We start from the raw sequence: 17126 nt of genomic DNA on the forward strand, positions 1-17126 counted from the left end.
GCCATAACAAGCAATTGACATCTATGCATTTAAAAGGCAATTAATCCAATTACTCGTTTGTTGAATCAATACTAATGCAGTTTTTGTTTTTTTCCTATAATTTGCAGACTTTGACGGCGATGACTACAATCAACATTGAGGTAGGAAATTCTGGTTTGAACCAGTTACATTGATGCATCTATATGGATGTGTAAAGGTCTATATGCCCTTTTCCCTATTAAAGACACTAACAGTAAGGTAAAGGTTCCCTGTGCAACCACCAGGTCATTCCTGACCCATGGGGTGACATCACATCCCAATGTTTACTAGGCAGACTTTGTTTACAGGGTGGTTTGCCAGTGCCTTCCCCAGTCATCTTCCCTTTACCCCCAGCAAGCCGGGTACTCATTTGACTGACCTCAGAAGGATGGAAGGCAGAGTCAACCTTGAGCCGGCAACCTGAAACCGACTTCCGTCAGGATTGAACTGAGGTCATGAGCAGAGCTTGGACTGCAATACTGCAGCTTACCACTCTGCACCACGGGGCTCCTACTAACAGATGGTTGCATTTAGTAGGAAATGATGGACAAGTAAGGGCATGAGTTTTCTTTGCCATTCTAGAGATACTAACAAACCCCTGGGGCCCAGTTTTGATCAGAGAAATGGCGGTCACCCTCCTCCCCCAGAATAAAAGCCCCACGTCACCCCCCACATTTTCTCGCATTTGGGAGTCTTATCATAGATCGCCCAAGCAAACATGGGGCTTGGTCGCGCCGGAGTGGGACAGAAGCTTGACAGCCAGGAGACACATGTTGACGCTTGTGGGAAGGGAAAGTTGCTCCACAGCCAACCTCTCCCCCTCGCAGAAGTAAATCATTAATTTGCCATCGCCGAGAAACTCTGGCCACCGCGCCTTTTAATAATCAGTGTTACTTTATTTCAGCGAACACAGCCGGCCTCATTTAAATGTAATATCAATTGACGGCCCGGAGAACATTTCTATATGACTCCGGCCCCAGCTTCACAGCAGGAAATTTGTGATGTGCGCTAAAGCTAATGTTTAACCATAACAACATGTCTAGGTGGCTCCGACTGCCGCAGTCTGATAAATTTTTAATAGGAACCTTTGGTAAATTAAATTGCATTATTAAAGAGAAAAGATAAACTTGGCTAGTTGCTTTAAAGAACAAGGACATAAGTTCACTTGCGCTTGGGTATGGGGATGACAATCTAATTCATTCAGATTTAACTTGAAAGCCCCGGTTCTGAAGGCAGAAGCCCGCCTGCCTTACAGACGCGAACAGCAGATTAAACGTTGGATAGGAAGAGCAGGATGGAGTCTGGGATTATGGCAAGCGGCGCTCTCGAAAGCTTCGCTGTTTCTTCACACCAATAAACTTTGCTCTCTTTTTTTGCGGGGGCAAAAATAGCTGGTTTGGTTTTGAAGCGGAGCTGAAACTGGTGGAAGGGGGAGGTCAAATTTTGGCAACGGGGTCATGCTCAGCCTTCGGTGGAGGGGGAGGGTGCATAAGGGCACATGATTGTCCAGGTAGAGAAAAGGTTGGGCGTTTGCCGTTGCTTAAGCACTGCGACACGCCTGCATCGTTCGTGCCATTTCAGCTTCCGTATTATTTTCCCCAAAGAGTAACCAATGCGCTCTGTCATGTGTGGCATATCCAGAGGAATCTAGCTGCCATCACTGGGAAGGGATGAAAGAATGTGCAGCATTTCTAACAGTTAGAGCAGTTCCTCAGTGGAACAGGCTTCCTCAGGAGGTGGTGAGCTCTCCTTCCCTGCAGGTTTTTAAGAGGAGGCTAGATGGCCATCTGTCAGCAATGCTGATTCTGGGACCTTAGGCACATGATGAGAGGGAGGGCATCTTCTGGTCACTGGGGATGTGGAGGGGAGGTAGTTGTGAGTTTCCTGCATTGTGCAGGGGGTTGGACTTGATGACCCTGGTGGTCCCTTCCAACTCTATGATCCTATGATTCTATTTCTGGAACTGAACATTTTGGGCAGCAGGCAGAGGATAGAGCCCAATGTACTTCTCTGACATTTTGTCTGGTCCCGCTACAGTAATCAGAACTACGCCTGATTGGAATTATGCCTAATTTTTACTTCTGAACTCTGCCATTTTGTAAATAAAAATACTGGCGACATTTAGAAGTGGTAGCGACCCGCGGACTGTTTTATTGGCTGCTTTGAAACACCATCCTTCATTTGAAAATGGGGGGAGTACCGGGTGCGGATCTGGATGTGTGTTACCTTGTAATGGAATGTCTCTAAGTGGAGAATATAGGACTGGCTTTTGGTAGCTTAAGCTTTGTAAGCCCTGATATACAATAGTAGAATTTACAAAAGCTGTTGGCATTTCCACCCTTTTCACTGGGTTGAAGCAACAACGTGCACAATCTTCTTAATTCTTTGCTGCTCTCTGATTGCGGAGTTGCTCACGTCTTGGGTCTTTCCTTAAATTCCAGAGTATCAATATGTACAGCGCTTCTCTCTGTTTGTATAAAGAGACGGTTTATGCAAAGGATTCATTTATTCGAATTGTTATGGGCTTTCCTCATTCTTGAAGTACGGATCCAACACCGTCCTAACATCTGCTTAATCCGATTTTGTACTCCCGGATTATTTGGCTGTGTTCCTTTTGTTAAGGGTACGGCAGACCGAGAAATCCCGAGGAAGAAAAGCGTGTGTGCCTTCATCTCTCTTACATACTTAAGAGTCAAATAGCTTTTCTTTTGGCATCTAGTTACTGCAGTTCAATTTTCAGAGAGACGAATACCCGGAGGAAGAGTCTCTGGGCCGATTGGGAAGCCTTGGTTCCCTAATTTTAACTTACAGGTGTAACAACCACTGACAGAGAATCATAGGCAGTCAAGTCTCCCGTGAATAAAAGCTACCTCTGCCCACACCGTGTCTTTTCATTGTCCTTCCCCTTGTAAATATTCAAATTACAAGACTTTTTTAAAAAAATAAATAAAGAATATCTCATGCATATGGATTCTAATAAAAAGATTGTTATCGCAAATGGCTCTGCTCTCTTGTACAATAATATACTTAATGGGGCATGTTAATGTCATTACAAAGTAGACTTCTGAACAGGCTAGAATACAGCCATTTATTATCTAAACGGCAGTAATAGGCGACATTTAGCAATCAGATTTCTGTGCAATTCATCACTGTGGTTTGTTATAGGAGAATGAATATGGAAGTTTGTATCTGCGGGAGGGGGAAGGTAGTTGCGGCCACACGTCGGCTCTACTTGAGTTTGGTTCTGGAGTGGGGTGTCATCCAGCCTAGGCACTTCAGGGGCCAATGGCTGGAATTGGCACAGAAACTTTTTAGTGGGTAGGCTGAGCCAGGATTGGTCTTGAAGTATCTGCTCCTAACACATATATCAAGCTTGGCCAATCTGGTGGCATCATACTGCCAGCCAATCAGAAAGGACAATGTTGGAAACCATATTCCTTTTTTGTGCCCAAAGAAAACTGTCTATATCTACCATACTTTTTATCCTGTCCTTTCTCCAAGGAATTTAGTGGTTTCCCCAGTGTGGTGTAGTGGTTAAGAGCGGTGGTTTGGAGTGATGGACTCTGATCTTGGAGAATCGGGTTGGATTCCCCACATCTCCACATGAGTGGCGGAGGCTAATTTGGTGAACTGGATTTGTTTCCCCCACTCCTACTCATGAAGCCAGCTGGGTGACCTTGGGCTAGTCACACACTCTCAGCCTCACCTACCTCTCAGGGTGTCTGTTGTGAGGAGGGGAAGGGAAGGTGATGGTAAGCCAGTTTGATTCTGCCTTAAGTGGTAAGAGAAAGTTGGCATATAAAAACCAACTCTTCTCCTCCTCCTCCTCCTCCTCCTCCTCCTCCTCCTCCTCCTCCTCTGTGTTATCCTCCCAACAACCCTGTAAGCTAGAGAAAGAGTGACTGGCCCAAGTTTCCCCTTGACTGGATTTGACTGGCTTCTCATCAAATATTATAAACATGGTAAGGATTATGCCTGCTGCTAACAATATTTCTTTTCACTGGTGTGCCTGTGTGAGTCATTCGCCAGAGAAACATGGGAATGTGGAAAGGATTTACACCTGAGTCAGAACGAAAGCTTGCTAAGCTGTTTCCACGGCAGGTGACAGACCTCTGTCCGTTTCCACTAACGCAGCACAAAGCTGGCCGTGCCTTCATCCCAGATCCAATTGAGAATTGGGGGGGTGGGGGGGTGAGACAAGTAATCGGCGTGCTCCTTGCTTATCAAGAGATGCCATTTGGAGCCTTCCCCCCCTTCCGTCCTCTGAACCAATAGGTCAGGCTGAGTGAGAAGCATGTTCTGGAAAAGGCCAACAAATGTGTTACTCTTTGGATGCCCTTTTACTGAGATTTTTTTTTAATAAAATAAAATCCCTGACATAGCCATCAGGTGCTTCACCTCGCTGTCTTCTTAGGGTCTTGCAGAGCAAAATGTAGGTTTTGTGGAGGCGATGTCAATTATTTGTGTTAACGTGAGAACCCAAGGTGTTTTCAAAGAGAACACAAGCACAGGAACCGTAGAAATAGTCTTGGCTGTTTGCACTGTGACGATACCTGCCTTTTCCAGTGGGACGTTTGTATCTCATGCTGTTTCCACCTTCTCATGTGGTTCTCTACTCATAAGAAATCATTGCTTCAGGGCAGGGTGGGCCAATTCCTCCTTTTCCAACCTGGATTTCCATAGCATGCCCTTGATTCTAATACAAATTCAAATGCACTAAGGGAAATGGGCCCAAAGAATATGCAAATACGTCTGTTCCACACCGTGAACAACTCAAATCATAATGGCATCTTGCAGAGAGAATTGCCCATGGGGAGGAAATCGGAATCATCCCTAATTCAGGATGAACCCTTCCACCCCACTTCCATTTAAGTTGGCTTGCACTAGAGAAACTGCTTTCCCTGTGGTTAGCTACCTTGCCTGTTTAACCAGTTCATTTTCTCTAGAGTAAACTGGAACAGGCAGATTATTGCATTCCGAGGGGATAAACCAGATTTCCCCCAGATCTATTTCCTTGTGATTGCCAAAGGGATTCTCTTATTCTCCAGCGTGGTGTAGTGGTTAAGAGTGGTGGTTTGCAGCAGTGGAGTCTGATGTGGAGAACCGGGTTTGATTCCCCACTCCTCCACATGAGCGACGGAGGCTAATCTGGTGAACTGGATTTGTTTCCCCACTCCTACACACAAAACCAGCTGGGTGACCTTGGCCTAGACAAAGCTCTCTCAGCCCCACCTACCTCACAGGGTGTCTGTTGTGGGGAGGGGAAGGGGAGGTGATTGTAAGCCGGTTTGATTCTCCCTTAAGTGGCAGAGAAAGTAGGCATATAAAAAGTTGTTGTTGTTGTTGTTTTTGTTCTTCTTCTTGTTCTTCTTCTTCTTTTTTGTGACCCATTGGCATGCTCTGGGAAGAAGGCTGGATTGACTCCTTCATGTAAAGACAGAGGATCACCCAACATCTAAATATGCTGAAAAATGACAAGAAAACTCTGTTTCAACCTGCTGTTTTTGCCTTCTTGGCATAACGTGTTTTGGCCAAGGGCCATTCCATGCTCCGTCCATGGCCATTTCAAGGGAACATCGGATTGGCTTGGTTGGAGGAGAGGAAGTCCTAAAAATGTTTCATAATAGCTGAGGGTTATGGAACTTTAGAGACAAAGTCAAGCGCAAGCCAGATCTGAAAAGTCTAATTTGCTAGATAAAATATGAGAGCAGTGGTGAAATATGAGCCTGGAGAATAACTCCTTTTGATCTTAAGTAGTCGGAAAGCTGGCATGTATAATGCTATGAAAATAAATGATGTAGAGGAGGGAAAAAATGGCAAGGAATAATTTATGGTGCTGGGAGTTTGTGGTCAGAGGTAGAGCCCCAGTGGTGGGCGTCTAACCCAGCTAAAACAAAGAGTTTGGTGTAATCACAACAGGATGGAAATTACAAATGTGCGATCGATGAAGCCAAGTGGTCCCAGGGTTTTGGGTTGCACTTTTCTGGTGGCACACAGTGAGACATCCATGTGCCAACACAGTAGAAGGAACTATGGGGAGGGGAATGCTAGGTCAGGAGTGGGACTTGGGAGGAATCAGGCAGTTCAGGGGTGGAAGCAGGGAGGAATCCAGGAGAACAGAAACAGAGGAAGGTCAAGGCAAGTAGGTGATGTGAAAGACCTCTGCCTGAGACTCTGGAGAGCCATGGAGAGGGGCTGTGGCTCAGTGGTAGAGCATCTGCTTGGCATGCAGAAGGTCCCAGGTTCAATCCTCAGCATCTCCAATTAAAAGGACCAGGCAAGTAGGTGATGTGAAAGACCCCTGCCTGAGACCCTGGAGAGCCGCTGCCAGTCTGAGTAGACAATAGTGACTTTGATGGACCAAGGGTCTGATTCAGTAGAAGCAGCTTCATGTGTTCATGAGAAGGGCAGGATTCTGGGGTTCACCAGTGAAACTGCTGAAAACCTGGAAGGAAATTTATGGGGCTTGCTGGGCACTTGGTGCTTTAGGGGCAGAGCCAGGGAGGAAACGCGTGGGCTAAGAAAACATGGCTGAATAAGCATTCAAGCCTTCTCAGGGCCCAGTATCTGCTAGCTGGCAGAACACAGGCAAGTAAAATTCTAGCTGGCGACTCTTCTTGTAAATATTGGAATCCAGAAAACGCCGTCCGCGTCGTGCAATTTCATCTCTAGCTGCAGATAAAATGGGAGTGCAGCAGAGTTAATTAGCCAGAATCATCCAGTGACTCATAGTTCAATTTCGTTGGTTGGCTTTATGGCCCGTTTCCGAAGGCTGTATGGTTTCTGGGCCTTGAGTACAATTTTAGCGTACAGAGATAAGGAATGTGAAGCTGTATCACTTTAATAAACATCTCTTCATTCATTCATTCTGGGTGGGGAAGGGGGGGCAGCGGGAATTTCAGAAGCATCAAGATGTCAATATGGGATCGAGCCTTGCCGCAAAATTAATGGCCAAGACAGACCAAATGCGCCCTCTATAATTAAGAAAGGCGAAAAACATTGCCTGCTGTGGATTTTAAAAGGACAGAGCGTGCAAATGTTTTGGTGGGGAAACATGATCAAGTGGGGCCTTGCTTTAAGAACAGTGTCATATATTGGAGCTTCTTATGTACCTGCTTTCAGCATGTAAAATAACAACAACAACTCCTGATTATCACCTCTGTGGAACATGAAAGCTTGTGCATTCATAAGAACATAAGAAGAGCCCTGCTATACCAGACCGGGGGTCCCATTTAGTCCAGCATCCTGTCTCGCACCCTGGCCAACCCGTTCCTCTGGAGGGGCCAACCACAGGACACAGAGGCCACGGCCTTCCCCTGACACGGCATCCTGGAACTGGGATTCAGAGGTTGGCTGCCCCTGAACATGGAGGTTCCCTTTAGTCACCAGGGCCAGTAGCCACTGATAGACCTCTTCCCCATGAATATATCACATGCCTGTGACCATCACTATGTCCTCTGGCAGCAAACTCCACATTTTAATCATTGTGTAAAGAAGTTTTTCCTTTTGTCCATCCTGAATCTTCAGCTTCATTGGATACCCTCAAGTTCTAGTATTTTGGGAGAGGGAGAAATAGTTCTCTTTGTCAACTCTCTCCAACTTGCATTTTCTATTTCCTTCTATTTTTTATTTTTTTTTGTCAGTAAGAAAATGCTGGGGATACCCAAGGAGGAGCGGGCCATCATCTTGATATTCTCCTAGTGGGTTTTCCCAAAGCATTGGGCATTTTTTGAAGCTTGCGTTCGTACATACAATCGTTTGAGGAGAAAGTCTCGCAGAACTCAGTAGGAATTCCTTTGGAGTAAATGTTGCATAGGATCAGGTTGTAAAATCGCTTTAAAAAAAGGGGGGTTGAGATGTTAGCGCTTAGGAGTCTAGCGAAACAGATGCAGCTTCCTTGTGACCCTGAGGGCATCACGTCCCTGTTTCACAAAGCTATTAAATTCAGCTGTGTCTGTTATTTTCAGGTGCTCGCGCGCAGAGTATATCCATCACGCTCAGAATATCAATCACGGTTTTGGATTACAGTGGTTTTGTACATTGAAAAACTCGCCCCGGACAACTTTCTCTTATTGGAAGAAATTGTGTTCTTCCCCCCCTCCCCTTTCAGTGGTCTATATTTTCGGCAGCTGCTGGAGCAGATGAGAAGCCGGGCCTCCATCCTCGGAGCACAGGCTGGCGTTTGAATGTGCAAAAAGGTTCCCGTGAAGTACATCGGCATTTGAGGTGATGTGGCGACCACATCAATTTATGGTGCTGGATCTCTTTAGCTGTCTAATATGGTTTAATCTGGCCTTTCCTCCAAAGAGCTGAGGACGATGTACGTGATTCTTGCTTCCCTGCTTGATCCACACAACGACCCTTTGAGGTAGCTTTGTTTGAAAATATACAATTCGCCCAGAAGGAAGAAGAAGAAGAAGAAGAGTTGGTTTTTATATGCCGACTTTCTTTACCACTTAAGGGAGACTCAAACCGACTTACAATCACCTTCCCTTCCCCTCCCCACAACAGACACCCTGTGAGGTAGGTGGGGATGAGAGAGCTCCAAGAGAGCTGTAACTTGCCCAAGGTCACCCAGCTGGCTTCGTCTGTGGAGGAGAGGGGAAACAAATCCAGTTCACCAGATTAGCCTCTGCCGCTCATGTGAAGGAGTGGGGAATCAAACCTGGCTCTCCAGATCAGAGTCTACCCCTCCAAAGAAAAAACCTTGTATGGAAAAGATAATCAAAAAATGAATTCAAAATGGAGGGTTTGTATCATCCGCAATGACTAAACAGCACATGCGCAGCGCATCAAGATGTACTCAAAACCAGAGCTGTCACTTATGAAATGCCATTCCCAGCAGGCAATGTGAGCAGATATGGTTGATATTTGCCCACGTACCACAACTGGTGTGTGTGCGTGTGTGTGGTGGTGGGGGTACCCATTTCAGCTCTCGCTATGCAATTTTTTTCTCTCCCAGGGAGTCTAATTTTTCATTGAGAAACAATTAATGCCCAGCAGCAGACGGCTTAAGCAGAATATAGGCCTGCTCTACCTTAACATGTCTCTGAAAGCAGCATACATGATACAGTGCTGGTAACAGCTTTCCTTTGAAAGAAACGAATCAAATGCTCAAGCGATGTGCAATACTGGCTGGCCACCTTCCTCCTCACTGGGCTACGGGTGATGCATCTGTGTGCTAAACTACAATCCTATCACGATGGAAATGCAGCTGGGTTGTTGTTTTTTAAAACGTTAAGTGTGTGTGGCAAGGTGTCGGGCAAATGCTGCTTGTTCCCCTCCATGCTAGTTCTGCCTTTTCACTGCATCAAGTGATGAGTCCTGGGACATTCTAGAGGCCTGGAATGCCTTCCATCGGGTAGCTCTCCCTACTGGCATTCAGTTAAGAGGCAAGACTGAGGAAGGGCTGTGGCTCAGTGGAAGAGCCTCTGCTTTGCACGCAGAAGATTGCAGGTTCAGTCCCCAGCATCTCCAGTTAAAAGGACCAGGCAGTAGGTGATGTGAAAGACCTCAGCCTGAGACCCTGGAGAGCCGCTGCCAGCCAGAGTAGACAAGACTGATCTTGATGGACCGAGGGTCTGATACAGTATAAGGCAGCTTTTTTAAATATGTTCCTTTGCAAGATCGCTTTTGTGTAATGTGGCCTTCACTAATTTAATATCCGTTACTTGGTCTCCTGGTTCTATTAATATATTTAAAGAGATTTCTATTTCCTTTCTCAAAAGTTACATTGTCTGATGTGCCTTACAGAAAAAGCAGAATCGCCACAACACAATAAAATCAAAAACAGCTAATATTACTAAAGAAAGAAACAACACACCTGCAGCATAAAAAGCAGGGGGAAATTATCAAACCACCATGAATTATAAAAACCAGCCAGCCAAACCAATGACAGCAACACCTAGTAAAAACCATTGGGACATATAAATCTTGAAGACCACACACAAAATTGAAATGACCATCAAAACAAGTGCATCCATTAATTAAAATAGCAGCAGTGAAATAAAAGCCTCATTGGGTTAGCTATTCAAATAGGGTTACCAACCTCCAGGTGGTGGCTGGACATCGCCTGAGATTACAACTGATCGGCAGATGACAGAGACCAGTTCACCTGGAGAAAATGGCTGTTTTGGAAGGTGGGCCCCTATGGCATTATACCCCATTGAAGTCCCTCCCCTCCCCTAACCCTGCCCTTCTCAGGCTCCACCCCCCAAATCTCCAGGTATTTCCCAACTCAAAGCTCACAACTCTATATCCACATTTTCTTTACCCAAGTCCCTGTGTGAATAATCACACTTTACTCGGGCACCAAGAATCCGGAAAGATGGGCATCCTTAAATTCAAATGTCGTAGAGTTGGACAAATGTTACTCATTGTTAGTTGCTTCTCTGATTGCTGTTTTGTATTTTGTTGGATTTATGCATTTAATAAGTTAATTTTATGTAGTTGATGTTTATATGGTTTATAGGGCTTATATACCCCTTATGATTTATGCCCATCATCAATTGTATACCCATTATACCCATACTGAAAATCTTATACCCATTATGAATCATGCAAACTAATAAGAATAAAATAAAGTAGCCCTCTTTGAAAGCCTAGCACCATATCTACCAAGGCAGACCTGAAATAGATAAATAAATGACTTTTTCTTATGCCCAAATCTTATTAATCTTATCCCCATTATATCCATACTGGGAATCTCCTACCCATTATGAATCATCATCAATTGTATACCCATTATACCCATACTGAGAATCTTATACCCATTATGAATCATGCAAACTAATAAGAATAAAATAAAGTAGCCCTCTTTGAAAGCCTAGTGTCATATCAACCAAGCGAGACCTGAAATAGTTAAATAAATGACTTTAGTTTATGCCCAAATCTCAAAGAAACATAACGTACCTGTGCCATGTTTAATACACCTCATACTCTTGAGCTTAGGAGAGTTTTCTGCATCAAAACCGGCTTTTTGGAAATGTTTCTGGAGTTTTTTCCTTCAAGCTCTTTCAATGGAAAGATTCTCCAGTTTGACTTCAGGTATTCTTGGGCTCCAAGCCTCGAAAAATGGCTGTTTCTTAGCAGTGTTCTTCGACCACAAAAAGGTGCAACCGTTTGCTTCCTATGCACATTTCTGTGATAAGAATTTATTACAGGACCTTGGGGAAATGTTGTAACATCTATTAAAAAAAAGTTACCATTAATTTTGTGGAATTAGAACATCGATTTAATTTGGCCTCCTTTAATTGATGTTAGGTAGCTTGGGAATGGATGTCCTCACTTTGCCAACGCACTTAATCACTTCTTGCCGTGGAAACCTTGAATGTTATTCCCTCCTTCCATCAACCCGGACAATTGTAGGGTTAAAGCTCAGCTCTAATGAATTCATGTTGGCTTAGTGCAAAATCCAACATCCCTCCTTTAGGCAAAAAAAATAATATTTATATTGCTGTGAAAGGTAGAAAGATTTTAGTGACGTGATCCCACCAAGGACCTCTCAATTAAATATACCTTATTTGCTGGTCTTAATGCTTTAATCCAGTTTGTTAAGGAGTCCTTCGACGACACCCGCTTTACGAAGAAATACCCACAAGCTGGGTATTGTCTTCTGTAGTAGAAAGTAAGGTTGGATATTTTTTCGAAAAGAAACATAAGGGCCAACTACCTTTATGATCCCCTTTTCATTTTCAACTATTTTATATCCTGTGGTTCCATTTTTCTTCAGGGCTGGCATTCTTTTCAGGCAAGGTTTGCTCCCCTCTCCTCTGGAGAGCCAGCGTGGTGTGGTGGTTAGGAGCGGTGGACTCTAATCTGGAAAAATTGGTTTAATTCCCCACTCCTCCACATGAGCGGTGGACACTAATCTGGTAAACTGGATTTGTTTCCTCACTCCTACACAGGAAGCCAGCTGGGTGATCTTAGGCCAGTCACAGCTCTCTTAGAGCTCTACTCAGCACACCTACCTCACAGGGTGTCTGTGGTGGGGAGGGAAAGGGAAGGTGATTGTAAACTGGTTTGATTCTCCCTTAAGTGGTAGAGAAAGTAGACATATAAAAACCAACTCTTAGAATCACAGAATCATAGAGTTGGAAGGGACCACCAGGGTCATCTAGTCTAACCCCCTGCACAATGCAGAAAATTCACAACTACCTCCCACACACACACACCCAGTGACCCCTACTCCATGCCCAGAAGATGGCCAATATGCCTTCCCTCTCATGATCTGCCTAAGGTCATAGAATCATCATTGCTGACGGATGACCATCTAGCCTCTGCTTCAAAACCTCCAGGGAAGGAGAGCTCACCATCTCCCGAGGAAGCCTATTCCACTTAGGAACCGTTCAAACTGTGAGAAAATTCTTCCTGATGTCTTCTTCTTGAATGTGCAGTTTGGGACAACAGTGTTTTTTGGAGGTGTCTGAACAAAACACAAGCTTGCAGTTTGTGGACCAAGACACCGACCGAGCTGAAAGTTTGCTGACTGGAGTTAGTAAACACTGGGGTACACCTCAGGGGGAGGGAAGCGTTGGCTGAGGACCACAGATGGTCTAGCAGATTTGCTCTTTGTGGGGTGCTTGTTTTGATCCCCGCTCATGTTCTGCAAAATATTTGCAAATAAAGATTGGCAAATGTAGGAAATCATCTAGAGACATCGGGCATCTCATCAAAAGGAGACAAACCTGGAAGGGAAGCTTTCCACTGCTCCTTTGAGGCACCATATTTCTTGTTTTATCACATGGAAACTTGTGAAATTTCGCAGATCCTTAACTATTTTTTACCAAACTGTGTGAATTTTATGTAACTGTTCTTCTGAAGTACTCTCTCTTTAAAACTTTGGAGTACTTTGGAACTGGGGTGGTGTAGTGGGTAGGGTGTCAAACAAGGACCTGGGAGGAACAGGGAAATTCGTAGAGATTTGGGGTTGGGGAGGGACCTCATTGAGGTATAATGACATTAAGTCCCCCCCCCACCTCCAAAGCAGCATTTTTCTCCAGGGGAACTGATCTCTGTGGTCTGGAGATCCATTGTAATTCTGGGAGATCTCCAGGCTCCACTTGGAGGTTGGCAGGAAGCTCATGTGTGTGAGCTTCTCTCTCTCTTTCTGCCCAACCTACCTCACAGGGATATTGTGAGGATATGATGGGAGAGGAGAAAACCACATCTCACTGCCTTGGAAGGCAGAGAGGATTGAAAGAAATGATAGATGCAAACATGCACGTACTTCACTGCAATATCAAGTGATATAGTGGCATAGAAGTTTTAAAAACTGACCTGCTGGATATCTGATTTCTCTTCACCATAGAAAAGTGGGAATGCCATTGGTATGAGCACCCGTGCCAAACATCACTTGACCTTGCGTATTGGGTTAGCATAGAATTGGTCCCATTGGATAATTTCTTTGCCCATTGGGTATTTTGGCCTGGGTTGGGTACCAAGTACGTCGCAGGATAAAATGAATATTAAGAGCTTGGTTTTTCTGTCAACTTGACACCCTTGTTCATCAGAACCTGTCTGTCTTCTCATCACCCCAAACCCACCAGGTCCCACCAAACCCCATCAAGGCCTCACCACCACCCACCAAAAAACTACCAGACAGTCTCTAGACCCTGACCAGTCAAACCCTGTCTCTATCTCTGGGGAGGGGCCGTGGCTCAGTGGTAGAGCATCTGCCTGGCATGCAGAAGGTTTCAGGTTCAATCCCCAGCATCTCCAGTTAAAGGGACTAGGCAAGTAGGTGATGGGAAAGACCTCTGCCTGAGACCCTGGAGAGCCGCTGCCAGTCTGAGTAGACCATACTGACTTTGATGGACCGAGGGTCTGATTCAGTAGAAGGCAGCTTCAAGTGTTCATGTGTACTTTCCCATCCTCGATTGTGGCCTCGAATCCGACGTTGACAATCGCAGGTCGGTGAGATGAGGGGAATCTTATTTTAAAGCCTACCTCTGTCTCAGCCGCTGAGTATTCAGCTGAGTATTCTTGGCCCCCGGCCAGCAACATGTTTGGCCATTAAATTTAAGCAGGTGCAGAGGGCACAGCTGTGGCTAAGAATGCTCATCTCTTTCCTAGGGGGGGGGACCGCTACCAGCCATTCCACAAAGCAAGAGGGATAAAGTTTTCCGATGTTGTTCATTTCTGAATAAATATTTCATTACGGCAATGAGTCCCACACTTGGGGAGAACTATGCCAGGAGCATCTTGCTTCTGTGACTCTCTTTCATTACACCTGTAAACAAATGCAGGAGCGGCAAACATTCCATTAGCCACAATATATTATCTTAAACTGTCTGGGGGGGAGGAACCCGGTAACCACTCTGATATAATTCCTCCATACTTTGTGTATCCACAAACATAATGATGAGACAAGTTATGTTTCTTTAACTCCCTTTCCACTGCAGGAAAAGATAGAAAAAAGATGAACTGGGTGTTTGTTTCCTTACAGCTGTCTTACTGTACCACACACACACACACACACAGAGAGAGAGAGAGACGCACAATGATCAAGGGAAACAGGTGAACCCTTCAGGGGATGGCATAGACCACTGCCTTATCCAGGTTTACATTCCTCCTTCTTTGCAAGTCATGAGAACTAGAGTTATGATTCCAAAATCTTTACTCGTCCCCCCTGGGGGAAAGTCTGTTGCTTGATTTTCAAAATAGCTGGTAGAACAGCTCCGAAAGTGATTCCTTCAGACCAAAAAGGCTTCTCTCCACAGTCCCAGATACAGAAGGATTGGCCGCAGTTCTTCTTCTGGCTGCTGTGCAAACCAGAGAATCCAAAGCGAAATATTTCTGACGGAACAGGGCTCCCATTATTTTTATAAACAGCATTCTTCCATTGAAAACAATGGTAGAAGAAGGAGGAGGAGGAGGAGGAGGAGGAGGAGGAGTTGGTTTTTACATGCTAGCTTTCTCTACCACTTAAGGAAGAATCAAACCAGCTTACAGTCACCTTCCCCTGAGGAAGGTAAGGCTGAGAGAGCTGTGACTAGCCCAAGGTCACCCAGCTGGATTCATGTGTAGGAGTGGGGAAACAAATCTAGTTTGTCAGATTAGCCTCCACCACTCATGGAGAGGAGTGAGGAATCAAACCCGGTTCTCCAGATCAGAGTCCACTAATAATGGAATGAACTAAGCAAAAATTAGCAATCATGGTAAACATCCCACCCCCAGCACAGATCTGAAGTGATTACGGAATTGGTGCAAACCCCCACTTTTTGCTCCCACAAATTGTGTACATCTAGGAGGAACAGGAGGGGCAAGGAAACAGAATGTGGCAGGAAAATCAAGACTCGCGGGTTTGATTCCCCCAAGGGGAAAGGGGAAACGTCACAGGGATTTTTGAGTGTAAACAACAGGGGTGCAAAATTAGGCATTCCCCATATTTAATAATGCTACTGTCATGGCTCTTGTTTCGGCATGCACATAAAAAGCATGAATCGCATGAAAACAGTGCCTTTAATATGGTGCGGATTCGACTATGCGCACATAAATGACATTACCAATATTAAAGCAGACGCCGCACAGGTATCCTGTTTCTTTCAAGGACAATGAAATTGTTGAGATTATTCCTCTGCCTCACCTCAAGTAATTGCTTTTTCATTCCATCCTTTTCACAGCGAAGGGTGAAAATTCATGCTTATCCAGTTGTTGTTGCTCACATCCCTCACGAGTCGGCTATGAGCCAATTTCCTGCTTTAAGTCGGGGAATGTACAGAAATGCTATTTGGTGTATCATCGCCGCAAAGTTTGTACGGGGATTTGATTTAATTGGGTTTGTAAAGTACACATTCTCCCGATCTGACAATTCCTCCTCTCGCACGCTCGCATTTTAAATATGGATTTCTGCGTTAGTGTTTTGGGCTGGCCCTTTTGCGGATGGAACGGAACGCATCTTGAAATCCTCGGAAACAGCAGAAGGAAATATATCAGTGTAATCTTCTGTTGCGTCGCAGTTGATTGATTTATATACCTGAAGCTTGACCTGAGGGCCAGGTTGCTTGCAAGGAGTTTTTCATATGGGCGAGCATTAAATAAATAGTCATCCGAAGGATGATCCTCCATCTGCTGTCAGTGTGGTTCATCCTACCATGACGTTCTCCTCCAGATGTGGCCTCACAACTTCAGTGTCACTGCTAGATTACTTTTGACTTACATTAGGTATTTTTATCATCTTGAGTCTATTAATTATAGGAAGGCCTTTACCCTTGCTAGATGCCAGGCCCTACCATTGGCTGTTTTAGAAGGGAAATAGAAGAAGATCCCTAGATCAGAGAGGTTATGTCTTTGTGGAACAGAGGTCATTGAAACCATTGAATATGCACTGATATGTTGCCCATTCTACCACAAAGTCAGATCAAAGCTTATTTCCCCCCTACTTGGTAAATTCCCTGATGAGTCAGTTGAGCTTTTGGCAAAGAAGCTCCTATTAGGAGAAGATCCTCCACTTACCCTCCAAACTGCCAAGTTCTGCGTCGTTGCTATTAAAATATGCAGAGCTTTATTAGAGAATGGTTGTTAGAATATTTTACAATTTTATCAATTTTAACATGATAATTTTAACCAGGGGTTGCTTTTATTGACCTTCCACCTTTATATGTATGGGCAGTCTGTGATTCTGCGGTGCAAACTATTGTGTCTGGAAATTTTGATGTGTTGGCACGTGATTGGTCAGTCAACCGTATTAATAAACTTGACTTGACTCACATCAGGTGCCTTATTGTGAAGTCTTGCAAGATCTGGGACTTTGGCAGCTGAGGAATGGCTGGAACAAACTGCGCAATAGTCCTTGATTGACTGTGAGTTTGCCTTTCTTTTTTTGCAACTGTTGTCAAGGCATGGCCAACCAATGGTGGACCCATGGGGGTTTCAAGAGACATTCAGAGGTGGTTGACCATTGTGTTCTTCTGCATAGCAACCCTGGGCTTCTTTGGTGGTTTCCCATCCAAGTAGATCTGATGAAATTGGGCTGTCCAGGTCTCAGGACATGAATTTGCCTCTGTGTTCGGATGGGAGGGTGATCTGGTGTGACATCTGCCACCCCATTGATCGCCAGGGTTGATTCGGCTGATCTGGCTGGCTAGGCTGGTGTCCCCTACCTCCCT

General features: G+C 44.9%; 1 protein-coding gene across 10 annotated transcripts in view; it reads left to right on the top strand.

Annotated features, from left to right (window-relative positions):
• Nucleotides 1-17126, top strand: part of RBFOX1 (RNA binding fox-1 homolog 1) — a 1240357-nt gene that overhangs the window by 307266 nt on the left and 915965 nt on the right. For all 10 annotated transcript variants that reach the window (XM_056866488.1, XM_056866489.1, XM_056866490.1 and 7 more), the window contains exon 2: nt 108-140. In XM_056866488.1, coding sequence (XP_056722466.1) covers nt 108-140 — 33 coding nt within the window. The remainder of the gene's footprint in view (nt 1-107; nt 141-17126) is intronic.

Source organism: Euleptes europaea, chromosome 21 (genome assembly GCF_029931775.1).
Source record: "Euleptes europaea isolate rEulEur1 chromosome 21, rEulEur1.hap1, whole genome shotgun sequence".
Lineage (NCBI taxonomy): Eukaryota > Metazoa > Chordata > Lepidosauria > Squamata > Sphaerodactylidae > Euleptes > Euleptes europaea.